The sequence below is a fragment of the Staurois parvus genome, unplaced genomic scaffold (genome assembly GCF_062004578.1).
Source record: "Staurois parvus isolate SC_StPar_1 unplaced genomic scaffold, SC_StPar_1.0 ptg000031l, whole genome shotgun sequence".
Lineage (NCBI taxonomy): Eukaryota > Metazoa > Chordata > Amphibia > Anura > Ranidae > Staurois > Staurois parvus.
In genome coordinates, this window is record NW_028317827.1 from 9,953,765 (window position 1) to 9,980,181 (window position 26,417).

Here is a 26,417-nt window from a genome sequence, read left to right on the forward strand (position 1 = left end):
CAATGAGGGTGTTCTTTGCGGTGTAGGAATGGCTGAAATGCATGCACAGTTTACGTGACATTTTAAGGATGTCTTGCAGTGGGATGGTGGATTTTAGGAACCGCTTGACAACCAGATTGAACACGTGAGCCATGCATGGCGCATGGCACAACCTTCCTTGACGCAGAGCAGACACCATGTTCTTTCCGTTGTCAGTCAACATGGTTCCGATTTTTAGTTTGCGCGGAGACAGCCATCTGTCGATTTCTCTGTTCATTACACTCAGCAGTTCCTCCCCTGTGTGACTACGTTCGCCAAGGCATACCAGGTGCAGCACAGCGTGACACCGTTGCGCCCTGCACATGTGATATGCCGGTCGGGTAATGGGACTTGGCACGGGGGTGGCGGCTGAGGACACGGCGGAAAAAGAGGTGGTAGAGGCGGACATGCTTGCTGGACCAAGGACGTGCAAACGTGGAGGCAAAAGCGTCGTGACCTGTCCAAGTTGCTGGTGCGGCTGTGCCGGCACCACGTTCACCCAGTGGGCCGTAAATGACATGTACTGTCCCTGACCGTAGTTACAGCTCCACACGTCGGCGCTGCCGTGCACTTTGGCAGAGACCGACATGCTCAAAGACTGGCCCACCATCTCTTCTACATGTGAATGCAGGGCTGGCACTGCCTTTTGGGCAAAGAAATGACGGCTTGGCACTCTCCACCGCGGCGCGGCACAAGCCATCATTTCTCGGAAAGGTGCTGAGTCCACCAGTTGGAAAGGGAGGGACTGCAGCACCAGCAACTTGGACAGGAGGACGTTCAGCTTTTGCACCGTCGGGTGCGTGCTCGCAAACTGTTGTCTCTTGGATACGGATTCCAAGAAAGACTGTTGACGGAATCCGAGAAGAGGAGTAGCAGGAGAAGGAGCATCTGAACGAGCGGAAGATGCCAATGAGCGACAACTCCCCTCAGCAGAGGTGTTGGAGCCTTGACTGGCTGATAGAGGGCGATTGACGACGTCGGGTGACGGAGCAAGTAACGGAGCGGGTGATGGAGCGGGGGCTGGGGCAGGCAGAACCGCCGTATGTTTATCACGGTTTTCCCAGGCCACCGAATGGTGACGCTGCATATGCTGACGCAACGCTGTAGTCCCAACATGGGCCCCCTGGCCACGCTTGCATTTCTGGCCACATAGTCGACATACGGCTACATTTACTTCCTCGGGCGGCTTGAGGAAAAATTGCCACACCACCGAGTAGGAAACTTTGCCCCCGCTACTCTTCACTGGCTGACTGCTACTTCCTCCGTGCGCACCGGCACCACTACTGGCCGTGGTGGTAGGCTGCAGTGGAGCTGGTGCTCTACTCCGTGGACGTTTGGCTCCACTGACACTGATGCGACCCTGCTGCTGTCTCCTGGGCAACCCACCGACTGTTTTGCTCGCTGCCAAGCTGCCACCCTCTTCTCCTGATGATGCGGAAGAAATTGCCTGATGACGACGAGGCTGCCAAGTGCGATCAACCTCCTCATCATCAAGTAGGGTCTCCGCCTCACTACTAGCCCCCTCGGCTGCGTCTGGGTCAGGAGACAGACCTGTCTCTAGACCGGCTACCGAGCCACTCTCCTCGCCAGTACTTGTTCGCTTGGCTGCTGAAAAGGCCGATGTCTCCCCCCGTTCCTGACCGCCCTCTGTTAGCTCTTCCTCACTGTACAGTGGGGCTGAGCCCACAGCATGCGATACTTCGCTTGGTGAGGGAACAGCAAAGGACAGGGGCAGGTAGAGGACACGTGATTTCAGTGGGCTTGGTCCCGGGCCATGCCAACTAACGGTTGTGTCTGACGTACCCACCGACCGTTGGCTGTAGGTGTCAGAGGTGACCTGGGAAGAGGAAGACGACCGAGCCAACCAATCAATGACGGCAGGGTTGTCGGTGGAGACACGACCGCTGGATGACACCGGGAGCACTGGCCTCTGGCTGCGAATACTGCTGCCTCGACCCCTTCCTCTGCTGCCACGTCTGCTCGCTCCTAAAACATTGCCTCCTCTGCCACTCCTCTGCATGTTGTCTGACATACTATTTAATTCAACGATTAGGTGTCCCTGAGTAACAATTCTCTGGCACTCAGTAACAATTCTGTCTGTCCCTGAGTATGAATTCTGTGGCCCTGAGTAACAATTCTGTGTCTGTGCGAGTAACAATTCTGTGTCTGTGCGAGTAACAATTCTGTGTCTGTGCAAGTAACAATTTTGTGTCTGTGCGAGTAACAATTCTCTGGCACTCAGTAACAATTCTGTCTGTCCCTGAGTAACAATTCTCTGGCACTCAGTAACAATTCTGTCTGTCCCTGAGTAACAATTCTCTGGCACTCAGTAACAATTCTGTCTGTCCCTGAGTAACAATTCTCTGGCACTCAGTAACAATTCTGTCTGTCCCTGAGTATGAATTCTGTGGCCCTGAGTAACAATTCTGTGTCTGCGCGAGTAACAATTCTGTGTCTGTGCAAGTAACAATTTTGTGTCTGTGCAAGTAACAATTTTGTGTCTGTGCGAGTAACAATTCTCTGGCACTCAGTAACAATTCTGTCTGTCCCTGAGTAACAATTCTCTGGCACTCAGTAACAATTCTGTCTGTCCCTGAGTAACAATTCTCTGGCACTCAGTAACAATTCTGTCTGTCCCTGAGTAACAATTCTCTGGCACTCAGTAACAATTGTGTGTCTGTGCAAGTAACAATTCTGTGTCTGTGCAAGTAACAATTTTGTGTCTGTGAGAGTAACAATTCTCTGGCACTCAGTAACAATTCTGTCTGTCCCTGAGTAACAATTCTCTGGCACTCAGTAACAATTCTGTCTGTCCCTGAGTATGAATTCTGTGGCCCTGAGTAACAATTCTGTCTCTGTGCGAGTAACAATTCTGTGTCTGTGCAAGTAACAATTTTGTGTCTGTGAGAGTAACAATTCTCTGGCACTCAGTAACAATTCTGTCTGTCCCTGAGTAACAATTCTCTGGCACTCAGTAACAATTCTGTCTTCCCTGAGTAACAATTCTCTGGCACTCAGTAACAATTCTGTCTGTCCCTGAGTATGAATTCTGTGGCCCTGAGTAACAATTCTGTCTCTGTGCGAGTAACAATTCTGTGTCTGTGCAAGTAACAATTTTGTGTCTGTGAGAGTAACAATTCTCTGGCACTCAGTAACAATTCTGTCTGTCCCTGAGTAACAATTCTCTGGCACTCAGTAACAATTCTGTCTGTCCCTGAGTATGAATTCTGTGGCCCTGAGTAACAATTGTGTGTCTGTGCAAGTAACAATTCTGTGTCTGTGCAAGTAACAATTTTGTGTCTGTGAGAGTAACAATTCTCTGGCACTCAGTAACAATTCTGTCTGTCCCTGAGTAACAATTCTCTGGCACTCAGTAACAATTCTGTCTGTCCCTGAGTAACAATTCTGTCTGTCCCTGAGTATGAATTCTGTGGCCCTGAGTAAGAATTCTCTGGCACTCAGTAACAATTCTGTCTGTCCCTGAGTATGAATTCTGTGGCCCTGAGTAACAATTGTGTGTCTGTGCAAGTAACAATTCTGTGTCTGTGCAAGTAACAATTTTGTGTCTGTGAGAGTAACAATTCTCTGGCACTCAGTAACAATTCTGTCTGTCCCTGAGTAACAATTCTCTGGCACTCAGTAACAATTCTGTCTGTCCCTGAGTATGAATTCTGTGGCCCTGAGTAACAATTCTGTCTCTGTGCGAGTAACAATTCTGTGTCTGTGCAAGTAACAATTTTGTGTCTGTGAGAGTAACAATTCTCTGGCACTCAGTAACAATTCTGTCTGTCCCTGAGTAAGAATTCTCTGGCACTCAGTAACAATTCTGTCTGTCCCTGAGTAACAATTCTCTGGCACTCAGTAACAATTCTGTCTGTCCCTGAGTAACAATTCTGTCTGTCCCTGAGTATGAATTCTGTGGCCCTGAGTAAGAATTCTCTGGCACTCAGTAACAATTCTGTCTGTCCCTGAGTATGAATTCTGTGGCCCTGAGTAACAATTGTGTGTCTGTGCAAGTAACAATTCTGTGTCTGTGCAAGTAACAATTTTGTGTCTGTGAGAGTAACAATTCTCTGGCACTCAGTAACAATTCTGTCTGTCCCTGAGTAACAATTCTCTGGCACTCAGTAACAATTCTGTCTGTCCCTGAGTAACAATTCTCTGGCACTCAGTAACAATTCTGTCTGTCCCTGAGTAACAATTCTCTGGCACTCAGTAACAATTCTGTCTGTCCCTGAGTAACAATTCTGTCTGTCCCTGAGAATGAATTCTGTGGCCCTGAGTAAGAATTCTCTGGCACTCAGTAACAATTCTGTCTGTCCCTGAGTAACAATTCTCTGGCACTCAGTAACAATTCTGTCTGTCCCTGAGTATGAATTCTGTGGCCCTGAGTAACAATTGTGTGTCTGTGCAAGTAACAATTCTGTGTCTGTGCAAGTAACAATTTTGTGTCTGTGAGAGTAACAATTCTCTGGCACTCAGTAACAATTCTGTCTGTCCCTGAGTAACAATTCTGTCTGTCCCTGAGTATGAATTCTGTGGCCCTGAGTAAGAATTCTCTGGCACTCAGTAACAATTCTGTCTGTCCCTGAGTATGAATTCTGTGGCCCTGAGTAACAATTGTGTGTCTGTGCAAGTAACAATTCTGTGTCTGTGCAAGTAACAATTTTGTGTCTGTGAGAGTAACAATTCTCTGGCACTCAGTAACAATTCTGTCTGTCCCTGAGTAACAATTCTCTGGCACTCAGTAACAATTCTGTCTGTCCCTGAGTATGAATTCTGTGGCCCTGAGTAACAATTCTGTCTCTGTGCGAGTAACAATTCTGTGTCTGTGCAAGTAACAATTTTGTGTCTGTGAGAGTAACAATTCTCTGGCACTCAGTAACAATTCTGTCTGTCCCTGAGTAAGAATTCTCTGGCACTCAGTAACAATTCTGTCTGTCCCTGAGTAACAATTCTCTGGCACTCAGTAACAATTCTGTCTGTCCCTGAGTAACAATTCTGTCTGTCCCTGAGTATGAATTCTGTGGCCCTGAGTAAGAATTCTCTGGCACTCAGTAACAATTCTGTCTGTCCCTGAGTATGAATTCAGTGGCCCTGAGTAACAATTGTGTGTCTGTGCAAGTAACAATTCTGTGTCTGTGCAAGTAACAATTTTGTGTCTGTGAGAGTAACAATTCTCTGGCACTCAGTAACAATTCTGTCTGTCCCTGAGTAACAATTCTCTGGCACTCAGTAACAATTCTGTCTGTCCCTGAGTAACAATTCTCTGGCACTCAGTAACAATTCTGTCTGTCCCTGAGTAACAATTCTCTGGCACTCAGTAACAATTCTGTCTGTCCCTGAGTAACAATTCTGTCTGTCCCTGAGAATGAATTCTGTGGCCCTGAGTAAGAATTCTCTGGCACTCAGTAACAATTCTGTCTGTCCCTGAGTAACAATTCTCTGGCACTCAGTAACAATTCTGTCTGTCCCTGAGTAAAAATTCTGTGGCCCTAATAACGTTTCTGTGGCCCTAAGTAACAATTCTCTGGCACTGAGTAACAATTCTGTCTGTCCCTGAGTATGAATTCTGTGGCCCTAACTAGCGTTTCTTTGTCCCTAAATAACGATTCTGTGGCCCTCATTAACAAGTCTGTGTCCCTGAGTAATGGTTCTCTGTCCCTAAGTAACTTCTCTCTGTCCCCAATTCTCGTTTCTGTGGCCCTAACTCTGTCCCTGTCCCTAGTACAGAGCGGTCTGCCTCTGTTCAATGACTGCAGGCAAATGAAGATTTCCAAAATGGCCGCTATATATACCTCGACCATTACACAGTGCTGGCTGGCTGGCTGCTGATTGGCTGATGCGATCACATGTCGTTGAGGAATGCATTATGGGGCAGCGCGCCTTGTCTGCGCGCCTTCCCCGACATCCCCGCTCCGTCGCCGCACATGTCAGCCGCCATTTTCGGAAAAATTTCGATTCGCGCGTCCGAATTAGGCTGTTTTTCGGATTCGGCACGAATCGAAATTTTTCCGATATTCGACTCGAATTCCACTTCGGATACTTCGATTCGCTCATCTCTATCCAAGACATATGGGAGGGAAGTATCCGGATGGCAGAGGATGGGCGCAGACGTGAATAATTTTTTGAACTTCTCGAATGCCGTCTGGGCTTCGGAAGTCCACTTAAAACGGACCCCTTGTTTCGTCAGTTGCGTGATTGGGGAGACCAGACCGGAGAAGTTCCTAACAAACTTTCTATAAAAATTGGAAAAGCCGATGAAACGCTGTACCCCCTTTTTGTCGGCGGGTATTGGCCAATCTAAGATCGCCGTGACTTTCTGGGGATCCATCGCGACCCCCGCGGAAGAGAGAACCAGTCCCAAGAACGTGATTTCGCGCTGTTCGAAACAGCACTTTTCTGCCTTGGCGTATAGCCCTTGTTGACGCAACCGTTCTAATACCCGTACTACGTGACCTCGATGAACCTCCAGTGAAGGGGAGAAAATTAGGATGTCATCCAAATAAACTACTACAAAGACATCGAGGAAATCACGAAAAACATCGTTGATGAAATGCTGGAAGGTTGCCGGTGCATTACAGAGCCCGAATGGCATCACTAGATATTCGTAGTGACCGAATCTCGTACGGAAGGCCGTCTTCCACTCATCCCCCTCCCTGATACGGACAAGGTTATAGGCCCCCCGCAGGTCTAGACCTAGGGAATATCATTGCCGATTTTAATCTCTGGAGGAGCTCGGGGACTAACGGTAAGGGATAACGGTTCTTTACCGTTATCTTGTTTAGATCACGGTAGTCTATGCAGGGCCGTAACGATTTGTCCTTCTTCTCTACGAAGAACAGCCCGGCCCCGGCTGGGGATGTGGAAGGACGAATAAACCCCTTCCGCAGGTTCTCGTCAATATATTCCCTCAGTACACCCGATTCCGTTTCTGACAAGGGAAAGATCCGGCCGAACGAGATCTCAGATCCGGGTAGGAGGTCTATAGGACAATCGTAAGAACGGTGTGGGGGAAGAACGTCAGCCCCTCGCTTACTGAAAACGTCCAAGAAGTCATGGTAGGCCGGGGGAATAGTCTGGGATAGATTGGCATCACCGTCCAAGCACAGGAGGAACCGGGGACCCACGGATCCCGTGACCTGGCAGTGATTCAAACAGTAGGGTGACCTAAATTGAATCGTCCCCCTTTCCCAGTCAACCTGGGGGTTATGGGCCCGCAGCCAAGGGAGCCCCAGAATGACTGGAAATAGGGGTGATGCGATGGCATCCAAACGGAGGAACTCCTGGTGATGGTCTGCTATTGTGGTAAAAATGGGTGGTGTCTCCTGGTCCACCACCCCTGATTTTATACTGGAGCCGTCTGCCAAGAAGATGTTGAACCCCCTTTCTTTGGTCTGCAGTGGTATTTTTTGCCGGTGGGCAAAAGTCAGGTCGACAAAGCAACTACAAGCTCCAGAGTCAACGATTGCGGTCACCGATAGTGTTCTTCCCGGGAGCTGCAAAGACACAGGTATGGCCAGGTAATTGGACTGATCATCCCTTCCTGCGGGTAAGGTAAAAGAAAAGGAAGCGGACTTACTCATCTTTGCAGGACAGGAGCGCACCTGGTGACCAGCTTCCCCGCAGTACAGGCATAGGTTCAGCGATCGTCTCCTTTGACGTTCCTCGACCGACAAGTGGGAACGGGCCAGTCCCAGCTGCATGGGTTCCGGGTTGTCCCCCGATTCCGTGCCTCGGGGATGGTTCCCTGGGGTTGGAGCTGTGTCTCTCGGTGGGATCCATGCCACCCTTTGACCCTGGCTGCTCCTTTCCAGCCAACGTTCCCTTAACCTACGGTCAATCTGGATGGCCAACTCAATCAGTCTTTCCAGGGAGTCTGGTAGGCCTACTCGTGCTAGTTCGTCCTTGAGAGACTCAGACAGCCCGATGCGGAACTGGTGACATAAGGCCGCATCGTTCCATCTGGTGTCTCCCATGCATCGCCTAAAGTCGGACGCGTATTCTTCGGCTGCCCGGCGGCCTTGCCGCAGAGAGTATAGGGTAGCCTCTGCGGAGGCAGCCCGCTGAGGGTCGTCATACAATACTGCCATGGCCTGAAAGAACTTGGTCACGGAGTCAAGCTGGGGGTCACGCCTCTCCATCAGACGGTGAGCCCAATCCTGGGGCTCATCCTGAAGGAGAGAGACTATAAACCCCACCCTGACGGTCTCGGAGGAGAATGTGCGGGGCTGTAAGTCAAAATATAGTGTGCAAGCATTCCGGAAGGCTCGGAAGCGGCTCCGGTCACCACGGAACCGTTCCGGCAGGGGAACGCGGGGCTCAGAAGCTAAGGGTGTGGCAACCGCTCCGGATGTCGGGGTAGCGGGAGGTTCCCCAGACGGGGGACTCTGAGCAGGGGGAGTCTGGGGGGCTAATGTCTCCATGCGGTCTTCCAGTCGGGCGCAGCGACTGTGGAAGTTCTGGAAGGCCTGGGTCAAAGTTGCCAGGTGCTGGCAAATATCCTCTAGGGACGCCGGTCCACCTCCTGGCTCTGTCATGGCCGCAAGGTACTGTTATGATCCGCCAGGCGGAGCCTTCCGGCTGCCAACTGATAGACCAACCCAGAGCGTGGGGTCTAAGCCCGGGCTGTGCCTTCACCAGGGCCCCTGATGGTGGGGATGGACTTGAAACAGTCCCGGGCCAGGTCACGACCTCTGGGCGGGCCCACCAGCGGCCGGGAAGGCCTCCGGGGATGCGTGTAGGTACCGGGAGAGCCAGATATGAGGCGGATGACGGCCCCAGCAGGGTGGCACGGATAGTGGTTCCGTGGGGGGTAAGCGGGGTACCAAATCAGCGGGCAAGGAGTAGTCAGGTCACATGCAGGGTCAGCCAGGTAAATCAGTCCGTAGAATAGTCAGGATATCCGAGTCAAAACGCAGGAGCAGGCAGAGTAGTCAGGACAAGCCGGGTCAAACACAGGGGCAGGCAGCGTAGTCAGGGCCGAAAACAGGGTCACAGAACAGGAGCAGGTATCCAGGATCACATAAGACCTTGCGGCAATGGGTGACAGTGCAGGGCATCTTTAAATAGTGCGCCCTGCACTGTCATTGGCTGGCTGGGACGCGCCCCCGGCTGTCATTGGACGCCTGAGGCGCGCCCTCGACTCTCTACTGCGCATGCGCGGCGTCCTGTCAGCCGCGGCTCGCCGCCAGTGCGCATGCGCAGGGGGACGGCGCCGTGATGCAGGATTCCGGCGCCGTGATCCCTGACAATACCTGGCTGTGGGGTCTCTATACAGAAATTGGAAAATCGTTTTTATATGAAAGAAAGATCATTTTGCTTCAACAAAATGCTGGTTAATATCTACTAAAATGTGAGTGGTCTGGTTAAAATTCTTCTGAGATTGGAATTTATAACGGTATCACGCTATGGTCTTTTTTTCTTTTTCCTCATTTTTTCTATGTCTTAGAGGAGGCAATATTTGGAGGTTATAAAAAAGGGGGTCCAGGAGCCCTTAATATCCCTGAAAGGCGTTTTACTCACCAAATATCTGGTGAGTGCGGTTCATGTTGGTTTTGCACTGGTGGATGGTGGAGGTATTATTGGCACAGAAGAATCCAATGAAAATACAGTTTTTTCACGGGACTGTTTTTTGAATTTGTCACTGATTTTTTTCAGAAAATTTTTTTAAATCACTTTATTTATTACAATTTTTTATGTGTCACAATGTATTTTGATTAATATTATTTATGGGCTGAGTTATTTATTTATATTGCTTTGTGGGTTTTGCGCTGGTTTAAGTAGAAATACGTTTTTTGATTTTGCACCTGTGTACAGCAGCATCTCACGGGGAATAGTGTGTGGGGGGCAAGGGAGTCCTGGGTGCTGAGGTTTTTTCTCTCTTTACCAGAAGATATGTGACCCCCTGCTAGAGAAAGTTACACCTTACATTTTATGGGGTTTTTAAAGCAACCTTGAAGTATATACAAAGAAACCAATTATTTAAAAGATCAACATTTTATTTAAACAAGTTTCTTTTATCTGACACATTAATAATATTATATATATTGATCATTATTTGCAGCCACTGGTGGTGAACACACCCTCATATTTGAAGGACACCAAGCATGTTATTAATATATTAAGGGGAATTGATTGAAAGTCAAGTCATTTGTTAGATACCACTGATGTACCTTCCCTCTAGACAATGATATCTCATCAATTGTGTTTTGAAGCAGTGGAAATTTTTTAAATAGGGATATATCTATCCCTGAACTTCAAAAGAGCTGTATAATGGATTTAGTCCAATTTTGTATGATTCACAATTATTTTTGGCATAAAGGTTCCTATTATTTACAAAAGAAAAGGGTGTCCATGGGGGCTAAGTTTGCACACAGTATGGCCAACCCTTTATGGCAAAATGGGAGGAGGACGTAGTTCTGGGTAATCGTAGGCCAGAGCTAATTTTTTGGATGCGATTCACTGATAATATCCTCCTAATTTGGGATGGGGACATCAATTCATTGGATTAATTTTTGAAATTCTTGAATGAGAATGACAGAGCTATAAAAGTGACCACTCTTAGCAGGGAGTCACATATCTTCTGGTAAGCCTTGCATGCAAGTGGTTGGTGTCACATTGGCTATATTTGGAAGTCTTTTGATCTCATCACGGCATTTGGGGACTTTGAACTCGCCATATGATATTTCACTTATGAACATTTTGAGATTAACTATTTTTCACATTTTTATCATGATTTCTGTTTGAAATGTTTTAGGCACTGCACTTTATTTGAAAACTGTTTATGGGGTGCCTGGTATCAAGGTACAGTGTCCAGCTGCTACATATTGGTATCTTTTTCTCTTAGCACAAATTATGGGTTATATTTAGGTAGCAAAGACACCTTAATCCAATCACCATCTAATGTGTAGATGCTGATTATCCAAGAACAGAATTGGAGGAGTGGAATGACCCTGTTCTAGTTACATAATCCCATTCTTGGTTTCAGGAAGTATGCATAGGCATTAATTCCTTGATTTACATGGCTAAAGATGTGAATTATTGTCAAATCGCCAGGGTAGACCATGTCTTCACCTGTAGGATTTGCCCTCCTATGTTGGTCCATTCACAGGCGTTGAGTCTTTAGGATGTACAAGCTTTTGTCTCAGTGTATTACTGATCTTGAAAGACACAAGAATGCAATGTTTGTTAAATATTTTTCTTCTCTGACACCCACCTACAAATGGGATTACTATATTTCTTTACGTTCTCCATTCTGTTCAATAGTCCAAAGTTATCATTTGACTTTGTAAATGTTTTAGCAAGAGCCCTGTTTGGATAGCCACACACTTTCAAACTACGCATGAGACGTCTGTGTTCTTTGTTTTTAAACTTCTTGTTGTTACCCCCTCAGCCTGACATAGCAGAGTCCTAATAACTCCCAGTTTGATTTCCAATGGGTGGTAGAAGCTGAAAAGCAGATACTAGTCCATGTGGGTAGGTTTCCTTTAGACCTCAGTTTCCAACTCACGCCTCTCCTTGATATTTAACATACAGTCCAAGAAGGGTCATTTGTTATTCTGTGTCTCTTCCAGTGTAAACTTGATTTATTTTGTCCAGTGATTATATGTGTTTACTAAAAGCTTGTAAATCCAATGTTACAATCTTAACTTATCATACTATGTCCAGTTAAAAATGACTTACTACTAGTAGCTATACTATGACCTGGTTAAATAAAAACCTTCACAAGCATGTTGTAGTTTGTACATTATAGTACTGTTAGAAAATTACTTGTTTTAAGCTGCAATGTAATATTCACTGTTTCTTGTCCTCCTTCACTACAGTAGATAGAAATCACCCCATATATCAGCCAAGCCAGCCTTTGGGGTCCCAGGTGTGTTACCTCTCTACTGCACTGAAGAAGAACAGAGGGAATGCAAATTAAAAAATACTGTAACACTACATACCACACCAATCCATCCTGTTTTACTTGTTTCAACATATTGTCGATCCTAAGGAGAAGATGGAAAAAAAATAAATCATGTTAAAAAAGGGCTCCAAATAAGACATTTTAACAAAAGCTAAGTATTCTTATTCAGTAAAAAAGAACTATGGGTACCTCTAATAAACCTAATCATATAGCAGTTGGATTTAGCAATTAAATATTTAATGCCACTGAGTTCGGATCAGGATTGGTAGTACTTAGTGTTTGTGACAGACCCAATCAAGACAGGGGCTTTTGGAGGGGACTAGGGGCTAGCCTTCTACCCAATGATTATAGCCCAAGTAGGAGATCAGGGATTTTGTCCGCTCCTCCCGGTCAGGGCATGGAAAAAAGCTTAGCTCAGCTTCTAAACACATGGAGAGAACAGATCAGTCTGTGATGATGGATAACAACATGATGAACGCTGAGATGCAGGCTCCACTTTTTCAGACTGTTGTAACATTGCTTGAGTTTTGTCTTATGATGACTTTTCTAGTGGACAGATTATACAAGTGAACGGGAAACACCTAAAAGACAATATGTGTAATGCACTTTGTATATCCAGGCGTGCGGGCTTGTTGCTGGGCTGTCTGGGGAGGGCTCCTGGCTGGCCTGGGTGCCTGGCTGTTGATTAGCTTGCTGTTAATTAGATCATGATTAGCTGTTAGTTTCTAGCTGTTAATTAGATCACTGTTTGATTAGATCACTGTTAGATGTTCATTAGATGTATCAGATGATATTACTGTTTGAAGGTTGCATTATTTAGGATCATGTGATCAAGCTTGTATCTAATTCTGCGTTAATTTTCAATAAAGTGAGTTCCAGTTTTGCACCTAAGCTAGTGTTGCCTAGTTATTGGGGGCAATGCCCAGCTATAATACCTTGTTCCTGTGTCCCAGCAGCGAGGAAGAAGTTCTCTGATAGAGGCACGCAAGCGGAGTGCTAGGCAGTCCATCACAGTGCTAATATATTCTGTACCAATTAGGCTGACCTAGTATTTCAGTAGTTATAGGCGGATAATATTTAAGTGCTAAAAGCTAAATTTATGTGCTAATTTTTTTATTTAAGTTTTAGGGGGTAAGTGTTAAATTTCAGGGTAAGAGTTAGTAGTTAGCTGTTCATTTTCAGGGTTAGGTTGCTTGGTGTTAATTGTTGGGGAGACTTGATTAAGGTTTATGCTTGGTTGGAGGGGTTATGTGTTAATTGCTGTTCTAAGAGTTAGGTTATGGTCAGGGCACAAGGGAAGTGTGTTTTCTTTTCCAGTGATGAAAACCCCACACCAAATATTAGTAGCTGCTGAAACCCAATGTACCAGCCCAATAATAAGTGCCTCTGGTATGCTATTAGGTATCACTAGGTGCCTGCACTTAGCCTGCAATTACTGCATCTTCTAGAGCCTGTGAACTCTGGAACTTTCAAAACCGACTACAGCTACTGGTCATTGTGGCAACCCACTACACTTATGAGCCAAGAAGTTGGAGAAGCAACATGCCTGACTTCCTATTTGAAACCAATATTTGCAAAGTAAACCAAATCAAGCTATAAAAATGTAACTGAAAGGACAAGCATCATCTGGAGGAACCTACCATGCTTTAAACAGGACCCTGCACTTTGAATGACTACATGTTTGCTTTTTTCTTTAATTTATTTAGTAAATATACTCCTATTATTTTAATATGTGTAAAGTCATACATTTGTTTACATTTGTCAGTTTATATTCAGCCATATTAAACTTATTTAGCCATAAGGACCACCTTCCAAGCCACTGCATTAAGGTCTCTGTAAAGCACTGTGCATTACTGTATGTTTGTGCTATACTAATACAGGTAACTATTATTAAAAAGGTACAGGAAATATTTCTATTAAAATAAACATACGGATATGGCAAATTGACTTCAGTACTTTATGAATATGACAGATTATATACAATTAGGCTCTACTTATCAATTACCTTTGGGCAAATCCATGTGTATGAGCTGTAGTCACATATTGAGATAACTGAGATATTTTGAACTCTGGTCAGCCACTGAACACTGACTCTCTCATCCAAGATCCAAGTCACCCAGCTGAAGACGTAATCCCCACTGTGAAATGGATGTTCATTATCATCAATGGAACATGCAAGATTTTTATAGTAACCAAGCAACATGAATGATGGAACGCTAAAACCCAAAGGGAAACCTCTTTGGGAGAAAAAGAGAAGGAAGACCCTAAAGTAGGGGAGTCAAAATGTTTAAGAGTTAAGGAGATGAGCAGGAAAGAGAGGAAAATAAAGAAAAAGAAAGAATAAGAGCTCTTCTCTCTAAAAGGGGTCCCAATCTTCACCTTCAGCTCAGAGCTCAATTAGAATACTGTTTATATCATATCCATGGGTTCCAGACTCTCTCAAATATCTCCTGTTTATCCCATAGCATGCTTGCTAATTTTTCATGTTTGGTGGACCTATTTTTTAGTACATTATGTTGTTGTAGAAAAGTCACTCTGGGCCTTAAGTATCAGTTTAAATTTCTCACTAAGAAAAGGAAAGACTTCTCCGAAGTCTCCAGTCATCGTCATACCTACCTTGAAAATTTATATCTGATTGATAGCTATGGAGAAAAAGTTCAGTTTTTAGTAAGAACATGTTAAGGTTTCTATGAAACTTTACATACCAGAAGGAAAAATGTTGTGGCACACTACATAAAGCTTTGATCTAGCCCCACCCACAGACCATAATTCCTTTAAAGTAGTGATATTTTCCTGACATAGTCTGTTGTTAGGTCTGTCTATGTCTATCGCTGTTTGAGCTGCCTTAAAGCAGAACTCCACTCACAAGGGGATGTTCCACTTTAAGGCTTTGTCCCCTGTTCCCCCTTTAAGGATTGGCACCTTTGGAGAGCAGGGTGGTACCCGAATTTGACAGGTACCCATTCCCATTGCCACTGCAATCACCTAGGCGATCGGAAGCAGAAGTTTTTCTCCCCACCTCCCTCCCTGTAGTCTTCTGGGACGCGTGACAAGTCCCAGTAAACTACCATGTCATTCACAAGACACCGCACTACTCGCACATGCACACTGGGCACCCGGCTGTGAAGCCGCAAATTGTCACAGTCGGGTGCCCACACTTAAGATGCCAGCGCTGAGGAGAGAGGACGGCTGGTGATACTGGCTGTGCTGAGGACACCACTGGATTGAGGGACAGGTGAGTGTCTGTTTTTTGAAAGTCAGCAGCTACAGTTTTTGTAGCTGCTGACTTTAATTTAACTTTAATATTTTGACTGGAGCTCTGCTTTAATGATTAAGTTCATTTTGATTTTTATTTAACAAAGGCTTAAAAATGCAAATATGTTTCCTTTGTTCCGGTTATGAAACCTCTAAGAGTAAACTAAGAATTACCTGGAAGATATGAGTGAAGGGACTGGAACTTCAGCTTTGGGATATGTTGAATCATCAATTTTCACAATGTATAGTTTAACTGTTGGATTTTTTGCTCCTGCCTTTAAAAGAGATAGATTAAATTAATATATAGAGAGTGTGTCAGTCAAAGAGCCGTTTGTTGTTAGAATATTATCATCTTGTATATGCACTGTGCATTCTAATTTTGAATTACAGTGAACTTAAAGGGAATGTATAGCATATACATAGGTAAGATGAAGAGAACACACATGATATGAAATTGATTTCTGTAAATAAATATTATGATTCCAACTGTTAGGGAGAACATATGTGTTAAAATAACTGGGGTATATTATGTAAAAATATAACTACTTAGAATGTTTGAATAATACAGATCTGGAAAAATATTAACTCTGAGTATTGTTTCTGATGAAACAGAAGATGCCCCCTGAAACGCTTTAAAGCAGTATTAAACTGTGCTACATTTTTCTTCTTTTATGGGCCACCAGGAGGTTTATGCCATATTATGCATCGCATATATTACAGATGCATTGCATATTAGTACATTATGGCAGACTTCCCTGTCAAACAGAGCCCTCCAGCGTTGCACTGTCACTTCTCCATCAGGTCCAAGGAGCTTCCATTTTCGCTCGGTCTGCTTTCCTGGTTTGCTGTCTCCAGCTGCTTTAATGGCCAGGTTGTGGTAATGTCACTCCCACCAATGCCCACAGGAGTCACTTTGCCACTACACAGTGGGTGCTGTAAATGTGGTCCAGAGCTGCGTATGAGCAACTCAGATTACATTGCGGCTGACAGGCAGAGAGAGGCATTTATGAAGGGACCACTAGGATCTTTTCTATCATTAAAACCCTGACTGTCAGCCGTTTTAAAAAATGTGACTTTAATACTGCTTTAAAACCTTTAAACTCCTCCTTTAACTACAGTACCACATGAAAAACAAACTGTTGTAACTAGCTATATGTGGTTATATAACATAAAACAGTTACTAAAAAAGGCCAATATGCATCTGAAGTATTTACGTAGTTATGTTAGTCTGAAATATGTAGTATTGTTTTAACTATTCAATGAATACAAATTAATGTTTATAAGGTAAACCTACATGGTACCTTAAAATCCATATTAGGAGATATAAACCATTCTGTATGTATTTTTCCATATTTTATTTAGGTAATATGAATCATTTCACATGAATATTTCTTCCATGCATTCACACTCAGCAGATGGAGCTCTTGGCTTCTTTTTACATATGTACCTGTCTATTCTTTACTGTTCTGTTGTAAAATCATTTTGTTTATAGAGCTAAAATTTACAAACACAAGTAAACTGGTGACACATCCATCTCACTGCCTACCCTGTTAAGATGGGACATACAGACCCAAACAGACATATAGTTTGAAGGCAAACAGCTTCTTCTGCTTTCACTCTTTCAACAACCCATAATACTTTGTGAACCCTGCCCTATGGATGCATGATGTATAAAATGTTATTTGTTTAAGAGACATCTTTATACTCATGAAAACTGACTCTCCCCCAGTTCCTGTTTTAGGTGGCTCCATCTCCTTCAAGGGTCCCATGGAGGCACCTCTCCATGCACCCTCCTGTTTGGCAACTGCAGCCAAGTGTACCTACACTGCAGGCATCCACGCAGTCACATTACAGTTACAACGGAAGATCACTCCCCTGCTCCTTTCTCCTCCAGCAGTTTGAGCCTGCACTGTCTAAGGGACTTATACCCCATGGCATGTTCAGTGCATGTGCTTCCCTACCTCTGAAGCTGGCACGAGTGAACACTGTTAAAAGTAAGGGTTGGGCAAAAATAATAATTAAAAAAATGTACTGTGGAATGTTTCCTTCCTTGTCCATAGTGGATTAATGTTTAGGAAAATCCAGCATTTATTATTACTTTAATGTAGAGGTTTTGCATTCAGGAAACTACCCCTTTACACATGCATATGTAAACACAATCTTAGTTTTTACAGGTGTATACCTGATCCAGAACCTGACTGCATTATACAGGAGATTAAAGTGTCACTGTTGAGTTTCTAACCCCATATGAGGTATCATTGAGCTGATTTCCCCTAATTTCTGTACTGGTTATGTACAGGAACTTGTCATGTGTATTGGGTGGGTACTGGTACTCCTTTCCACTGCAACATAGACCTGGACAATTCCCACTTCTAGGGCAAGTCAGAAGTGAGATGCATTCTTCATGATACCCTAATTTTTCCACCTAATTGGGGAGGGCCCAAAAATGTTGTTGCACTGGGGTGCTTTGCTGACTATGTCCACCACTGGAAGAGATTGTCACTAGGACAGAAAGTGAGGGAAAATCTCAAAAGGGGACACAACAATAAAGTGCCAACAGGGATTCTAGCCTTTCCATAGCCTGTTTATTCATTTCTGTCTATGTCCCTGTTGCAGATTTGTTTTTCACTTGCTGGCCTGTTGAGAATATTGTCACCAGAACAGAAAGTGAGGAGAAGGTTCCCTAAAAGGGCCACAAAAAGCATTATAAACTGACAGAAAATATACTTTTCCCCTGCCTGATCTAAAGCTAATAAAAAAGTTTTGTCTGGTGATATACCTTAAAGAAGAACATCCTTTTCAGCAAAAGTATTTAAATAGTCTCGAATGAGGGCTGTAGTTATTTTTTAATACAACTTCTATCAACTCCAGTTGATGTGTAATGGCTGATCTGACACTGGTACATGGAATATGGAAATAAACTTTACTCATATGTGTTACCTTGGGATATGGAATTTTCATTGTTTGAGGATACTGTTCATCACCATAGAAGGAATATTCAATAATAGGCACCTCTTTATCATTGAATTGGACATAGGCAATAAAAGTGTTTCCAGGAGACCACCAGAGAGCATACTTTGTTCCAAGCACCAACTCTGGAAATTAAACATAAAGAATACAAAAGCACAATAAAATAGTGTACACTCACTGGCCACTTTGTTAAGTACACCTGTTCAGATGCTTGGTAACACAAATTGCTAATCTGCCAATCACATGGCAGCAACTCAATGCATTTAGGCATTTAGAGCTCCTCTGGGTGTAGAAGCTGCCTGCCAGGAACCAGATCACTTACATGAACATCAACACCTTAACATAAGATAGCAATACCAATAAGAGTACCTTACAGGTCCAGCACTATTTTTCCTCTTTACTTTAATAGTTTGAGTTCTCAGGGCACCACTGGACAATACGTTCATACTCAATCCTAGTGGTCCAGTTGTTTTCATAGTGAGGTTCCCAGCACGAAAGGCTATTGTGGGTACTGTAGCTGCCCAGTTCTTGACTACTAAAAGATCCCCCATACTAAAGCACATTCTATATACTTATCCCCTTGCCCCTAACCTGAAATACTTAACACCTTGTTTATCCACTAAAAAGTTATCCTTAACACTAAACTCCCAATGCTAAACATTTACAGACAAACCCCAGTCAACATTTTTGTTTAGCTTTTGATAGGGTGGGGAAGAGTTAGATTGTTTGTTTTAGAGTCAGTTGGGGAGATTTCCCCTTACTATTTGTCACCGGGACACTCATTCAAGAAATCCTTTTTCATTTGCAGTTGTTGTCCAGCCAGGAATGTACAGAAAGCAATAAAAACAATGTCAGAAGTTTTAAACCTTCCTCAGTCTACAAAATATGTATTTTTGTCAGTGTTCTCATTGAAGAAATTATTCATCACTGTTGTGCCAGAAAGTAAAGTGAAATCTCCCCCCATAGGGATGCAGATGGCAATAAAACCTGGAGAGATGCTAATCCTTCTCTGTCCTACTCAAAGTAAAATAAAAGGTTTAAGCTGGGGTTGAGCTTTAACAGGTCCTCAAAACTTAATCCCCAAAATCTAATGCTCAAACTGTTCCCTCTTTCAACACTAAACCAGCTATAAGCCATCCCTGACCTCTAAACTCCACTTGAACACTATCTACCCCTACTCTTCAAAGCCACATGGGATCATCTCTGAAATTCCTGTGTAAAGCTTAAGGTTGGCCATCGATGGTCATTTATTTGGCGGCAGCTGTTGATCGACTCATAGTTTTTCATCATGTCTCTTGAACAGAAGTTGGTTAACCCCTTTCTGCTGCTGCCTGGCCCTTTAAGAGCTTCTAAATGACAGAAGTCAAAGGTGGGCATTCCGATCATGTGACCGCTGTTATTGGCAGTCACAGCAGTCACATGATCGGTAAGCTTCCAATAGCAAGTATACATCGGGAGCTCTCCGGTACCCGCCGGTTACTGTGCCGGATTCATGCAGGGAGTGCGCACTCAGCACAGTAATGCCTTTACAAAGGGCTTCATACATGCGGCCTCTCAATGTTAAAGCCCCCCCACTGAAAGGCCACATATATGAGTAGAAAGTGGTTAAACAAATGACTTCTCTTAAGTAAGGGAGCCCACACATTGATCAAAATTCAGCCAGTATGGCCAGCTTTACTTTCTCGGATGAGGAAATTAGGCCCATCCCTAACATTCTACAGTGGATTGTACAGTCCTGCACAACCTATTGCTGGACCTAAGTATTGCCTGTTTGTTTGCAGATGCACCTCAGAGACTGCAGCAACTCTCTGGAATTGAATGGGCAACTGTTCCCTTATAGCAGTGTTTGACTTGGACCTCAGTTAGCCTAAAATGATGCCTTATATACAGATCACTAAAATAGGAAGAAATATTACAACTGGAAGCATGTTGATAAAATACTGAGTTTATTCCTTGACTCATTAAAAAACACCTACCTTCATACGCCCAATCTGGAATACCATTCAGAATTTCATTCTCTTTGCCATCACTGGTTAACATAATCGATTCTTCTCCAGGCTCATTCCTTAAATATATGTTATTTTCCCAAACATACACCTAGAGTATATCAGATTGAAAACAAACATTTAGATGATACTATTTAGAGATGAGCGAATCGAACATGACGAGTGGAATTCGTTTCGAAGATTAGGAAAAATTCAATTCGCGCCGAATCTGAAAATTAGCAAACTTCGGATGCACAAATCGAATTTTCCCAAAAATGGCGGCGACATGTGTGGCGACGGAGCGGGGATCTCTGGGAAGGCGCGCAGACAAGGCGCGCTGACCCATAATGCATTCATTCATGACATGTGATCGCATTAGCCAATCAGCAGCCAGCCAGCACTGTGTAATGGTGGAGCTATAAATCGCGGCCATCTTAGAATTCTCCATTAGCCTCCGGTCATTCAAGAGAGACAGACCTGTCTGTATTAGGGACAGAGTTAGGGCCACAGAGACTTTAGGGCCACAGAATCGTTACTCAGGGACACAGAATTGTTACTCAGGGACACAGAATCGTTACTCGGGGACACAGAATCGTTACTCGGGGACACAGAATCGTTACTCGGGGACACAGAATCGTTACTCGGGGACACAGAATCGTTACTCAGGGACACAGAATTGTTACTCAGGGACACAGAATTGTTACTCAGGGACACAGATTCGTTACTTTCTGCTTCACAACCACTATTGAATTAAAGAGTATGTCAGACAACACGAAGAGGAGTGGCAGAGGAGGCAATAATTCAGGAGCGAGCAGACGTGGCAGCAGAGGAAGGGGTCGAGGCAGCACTAGTCGCAGCCAGAGGCCAGTGCTCCCGGTGTCATCCAGCGGTCGTGTCTCCACCGACAACCCTGCCGTCATCGATTGGTTGACTCGGTCGTCTTCCTCTTCCCAGGTCACCTCTGACACCTACAGCCAACGGTCGGTGGGTACGTCAGACACAACCGTTAGTTGGCATGGCCCAGGAGCAAGCCCACTGAAATCACGTGTCCTCTACCTGCCCCTGTCCTTTGGTGTTCCCTCACCAAGCGAAGTATCGCATGCTGTGGGCTCAGCCCCACTGTACAGTGAGGAAGAGCTAACAGAGGGCGGTCAGGAACGGAGGGAGACATCCGCCTCTTCAGCAGCCAGGCGAAGAAGTACTGGCGAGGAGAGTGGCTCGTAGCCGGTCTAGAGACAGGTCTGTCTCCTGACCCACATGCAGCCAAGGGGGCTAGTAGTGACGCGGAGACCCTAATTGATGATGATGAGGCTGATCGCACTTGGCAGCCTCGTCGTCATCAGGCTATTGCTTCCGCATCATCAGGAGAAGAGGGTGCCAGCTTGCCAGCGAGCAAAACAGTCGGTGGGTTGCCCAGGAGGCAGCAGGGTCGCAGCAGTGTCAGTGGAGGCAAACAGCCACGGAGTAGAGCACCAGCTCCACTGCAGCCTACCACCACGGCCAGTAGTGGTGCCGGTGTGCACGGAGGAAGTAGCAGTCAGCCAGTGAGGAGTAGCGGGGGCAAAGTTTCCTACTCGGCGGTGTGGCAATTTTTCGTCAAGCCGCCCGAGGAAGTAAACGTAGCCGTATGTCGACTATGTGGCCAGAAAGTCAAGCGTGGCCAGGGGGCCCATGTTGGGACTACAGCGTTGCGGCAGCATATGCAGCGTCGCCATTCGGTGGCCTGGGAAAACCGTGATAAAGATACGGCGGTTCTGCCTGCCCCAGCCCCCGCTCCATCACCCGCTCCGTTACTTGCTCCGTCACCCGACGTCAATCGCCCTCTATCAGCCAGTCAAGGCTCCAACACCTCTGCTGAGGGGAGTTGTCGCTCGTTGGCATCTTCCGCTCGTTCAGATGCTCCTTCTCCTGCTACTCCTCTTCACGGATTCCGTCAGCAGTCTTTCTTGGAATCCGTTTCCAAGAGACAACAGTTTGCGAGCACGCACCCGACGGTGCAAAAGCTGAACGTCCTCCTGTCCAAGTTGCTGGTGCTGCAGTCCCTCCCTTTCCAAGTGGTGGACTCAGCACCTTTCCGAGAAATGATGGCTTGTGCCGCGCCGCGGTGGAGAGTGCCAAGCCGGCATTTCTTCGCCAAAAAGGCAGTGCCAGCCCTGCATTCACATGTAGAAGAGATGGTGGGCCAGTCTTTGAGCATGTCGGTCTCTGCCAAAGTGCACGGCAGCGCCGACGTGTGGAGCTGTAACTACGGTCAGGGACAGTACATGTCATTTACGGGCCACTGGGTGAACGTGGTGCCGGCACAGCCGCACCAGCAACTTGGACAGGTCACGCCGCTTTTGCCTCCACGTTTGCACGTCCTTGATCCAGAAAAGATGTCCGCCTCTACCACCTCTTCTTCCGCCGTGTCCTCAGCCGCCACCCCCGTGCCAAGTCCCATTACCCGACCGGCATATCACATGTGCAGGGCGCAACGGTGTCACGCTGTGCTGCACCTGGTATGCCTTGGCGAACGTAGTCACACAGGGGAGGAACTTCTGAGTGTAATGAACAGAGAAATCGACAGATGGCTGTCTCCGCGCAAACTGAAAATCGGAACCATGTTGACCGACAACGGAAAGAACATGGTGTCTGCTCTGCGTCAAGGAAGGTTGTGCCATGCGCCATGCATGGCTCACGTGTTCAATCTGGTTGTCAATCGGTTCCTAAAATCCACCATCCCACTGCAAGACATCCTTAAAATGTCACGTAAACTTTGCATGCATTTCAGCCATTCCTACACCGCAAAGGACACCCTCCTTGAGCTGCAGCGGCAGAACGGAATTCCACAGCATCGCCTGATCTGCGACGTTGCAACAAGGTGGAATTCAACCCTACATATGTTAGACCGCCTTTACGAACAGTGAAAGGCCATCACCGATTTCCTGATGTTACAAGCGGATAAAGGTACTCCCCTGTGTAACTTAGATGTCAGCCATTGGCAGCTCATGCGTGACACCTGCCGCTTGCTCAGGCCCTTTGAGGAGGCCACGCTATTCGTGAGTCGGCAGGACTATGGGATGAACGACGTCATTCCTCTGTTGCACGTCCTGGAACAAATGCTGTTAACAATGGCTGGTCAGGGTGCGGTAGACGTGGCGCACAGATCTCAACGCCACATGACCCCTGTGGGGGCAGGACAGGAAGAAGAGGAGGAGGTAGAGGAGGACATTGGTGCTCAGGAATTATTGAGTGAAATGGGTGGTTTTTCCACTCAGCGGACAGGAGTGGAGGAGCAGGAGCATCTGGTAGAGGAGGAGGAGGAGACAGAGGACCCAGACGCACCGTGGCAGTATGCTGTGGAGATGGAGGCAGGGAGTCCCTCGCATTCCTTGGCACAAATGGCCCATAGCATGCTCGCTTGCTTGCGTAGCGACAGCCGAATAACCATCAGACAGAGGGATGACTTTTGGCTGTCCACCTTGTTGGACCCTCGCTACCGTTCAAAAATGGTGGCCTTTTTCACACCTGCTGAGAGGGAGGCCAAAATAACGTACTATAAAAACCACCTATGTAGTCAGTTGGTCTCTGCCTTTCTGCACCAACGTCCATCCTCAGACACTGTGGGCCCTGTGCGCTCGCGTTCCGCTGCCATGGCAGCAGGGGAGGGGTGGGGTGGTAGGAGCAGTGGCAGCTCCACCAGCAGCGGCTGCCTCAGTCTGCAGTCGATGATGAGTAGCTTTCTTCACCAGCGCAGTGAGGAAACTACTAACCAGCCGCAGCAGCAGCAGCATCAGGTGGACCTGGAGCAGGACCTCAAACAACAGGCTCGGGCCTACTTGGACAGCACCCTGCCAACCGAGGTAGACAATCCCCTTGACTACTGGGCAACGAAACTTGACCTTTGGCCCCAACTAGCTGAATTTGCCCTTGAAAGGCTGTCATGCCCGGCCAGTAGCGTGGCATCGGAGCGCGTGTTTAGTGCGGCAGGAGGTATTGTAACTCCGCGGAGGACACGACTGTCCACCCAAAGTGTGGAGAGACTCACGTTTGTGAAAATGAATCAGGCGTGGATTAGTCTGGATTTCAAACCACCAGTTCCTGACACAACTGACTAAATCCGCCATGAATCATGCCCCAAACATGTTATTATTTTTAACATAGGCCTCTGTATGGCCTTCAATTTAAGCTGCTTACGCTTCGCCACTCTGCCATGGGCCCCTGTACCGCCTCCTCTTGCTGCTGCCAGGTCCAGAGTGTGTCATGGGTCCCTGTACGGCCTCCCATTGCTGCTGACTTCATCGCCAGACTCTGCCATGTGCCACTTTCAGGTCTCCTTACACTGTTGGTGGGTTCCATTTTGTGATAGGGTGCTGTATGGCCTTCCATTGCTGCTGCCTCCACCGCCACCCTGCGCCATGTGCCTCTGTCGTCTGCTCACGCTGCTGACGGCTTCCGCTTTTTAACCGAGGCCTGTGTTTGGCTTCCGAATACTGCTGCATCCACCGCCACCCTGCGCCATGTGCCTCTGTCGTCTGCTCACGCTGCTGACGGCTTCCGCTTTTTAACCGAGGCCTGTGTTTGGCTTCCGAATACTGCTGCATCCACCGCCACCCTGCGCCATGTGTCTCTGTCGTCTGCTCACGCTGCTGACGGCTTCCGCTTTTTAACCTAGGCCTGTGTATGGCTTCAGAATAATGCTGCCTACACCGCCACCCTGCGCCATGTGCCTCTGTCGTCTGCTCACGCTGCTGCCAGGTCCATACTGATTCATGGCCCCCTGTACCGGCTCCTCATGAACGTGGTTCAGAGGGTTTGCATCACTTAATGGCAAATCGTTGACAAACGCTGGGACGTTCAGTGTTGTGCGCATTAAGCCAGACACCAAAGGGCAGCACAGACCTGTTATTACTCGCTCAAGCATGGCTGAACAAAACCAGTCTCTACCACAAATTGGACCCAGACCTGCCCAGGGTCTCGTAAGTAGATTGCACGGAGGAGTAGAGTTCGTTATTGGAATTAACTGTGAGGGACTTTTAAACCTAGGCCTGTGTATGGCCTTCAATTGAAGCTGCTTCTGCTCCGCCACTCTGCCATTGGACTCTTGATAGTCGTCTCCCCACGCTGCTGCTGGGGGGACTTTTTAACATAGGCCTCTGTATGGCCTTCAATTTTAGCTGCTTACGCTCCGCCACTCTGCCATGGGCCCCTGTACCGCCTCCTCATGCTGCTGCCAGGCCCGTAATCTGCCATGGGCCCCCGTACCGACTCCTCATGCTGCTGCCAGGCCCGTAATCTGTCATGGGCCCCTGTACCGCCTCCTCATGCTGCTGCCAGGTCCAGAGTGTCTCATGGGTCCCTGTACGGCCTCCCATTGCTGCTGTCTCCATCGCCACACTCTGCCATGTGCCACTTTCAGGTCTCCTCACACTGCTGGTGGGTTCCATTTTGTCATAGGGTGCTGTATGGCCTCCCATTGCTGCTGCCAGGCCCGTAATCTGCCATGGGCCCCCGTACCGACTCCTCATGCTGCTGCCAGGCCCGTAATCTGTCATGGGCCCCTGTACCGCCTCCTCATGCTGCTGCCAGGTCCAGAGTGTGTCATGGGTCCCTGTACGGCCTCCCATTGCTGCTGTCTCCATTGCCACACTCTGCCATGTGCCACTTTCAGGTCTCCTCACACTGCTGGTGGGTTCCATTTTGTCATAGGGTGCTGTATGGCCTCCCATTGCTGCTGCCAGGCCCGTAATCTGCCATGGGCCCCCGTACCGACTCCTCATGCTGCTGCCAGGCCCGTAATCTGTCATGGGCCCCTGTACCGCCTCCTCGTGCTGCTGCCAGGTCCAGAGTGTCTCATGGGTCCCTGTACGGCCTCCCATTGCTGCTGTCTCCATCGCCACACTCTGCCATGTGCCACTTTCAGGTCTCCTCACACTGCTGGTGGGTTCCATTTTGTCATAGGGTGCTGTATGGCCTCCCATTGCTGCTGCCAGGCCCGTAATCTGCCATGGGCCCCCGTACCGACTCCTCATGCTGCTGCCAGGCCCGTAATCTGTCATGGGCCCCTGTACCGCCTCCTCATGCTGCTGCCAGGTCCAGAGTGTGTCATGGGTCCCTGTACGGCCTCCCATTGCTGCTGTCTCCATCGCCACACTCTGCCATGTGCCACTTTCAGGTCTCCTCACACTGCTGGTGGGTTCCATTTTGTCATAGGGTGCTGTATGGCCTCCCATTGCTGCTGCCTCCACCGCCACACTGTGGCTCCACACTCTGGTTTTGGCCCCGTGACTGCCCAAATG

General features: G+C 46.9%; 1 protein-coding gene across 1 annotated transcript in view; it reads right to left on the minus strand.

Moving 5' to 3' along the window:
• LOC149470805 (prolyl endopeptidase FAP-like) overlaps nucleotides 1–26,417 on the minus strand; it is a 166,851-nt gene that overhangs the window by 91,980 nt on the left and 48,454 nt on the right. Inside the window, exons 8-12 of the mRNA XM_089660049.1 lie at nucleotides 20,131–20,251; nucleotides 18,125–18,279; nucleotides 15,359–15,459; nucleotides 13,935–14,067; nucleotides 11,967–12,011 (exon numbers count right to left, since the gene is read on the minus strand). Of these exons, the coding sequence (XP_089516175.1) occupies nucleotides 11,967–12,011; nucleotides 13,935–14,067; nucleotides 15,359–15,459; nucleotides 18,125–18,279; nucleotides 20,131–20,251 (555 nt within the window). The remainder of the gene's footprint in view (nucleotides 1–11,966; nucleotides 12,012–13,934; nucleotides 14,068–15,358; nucleotides 15,460–18,124; nucleotides 18,280–20,130; nucleotides 20,252–26,417) is intronic.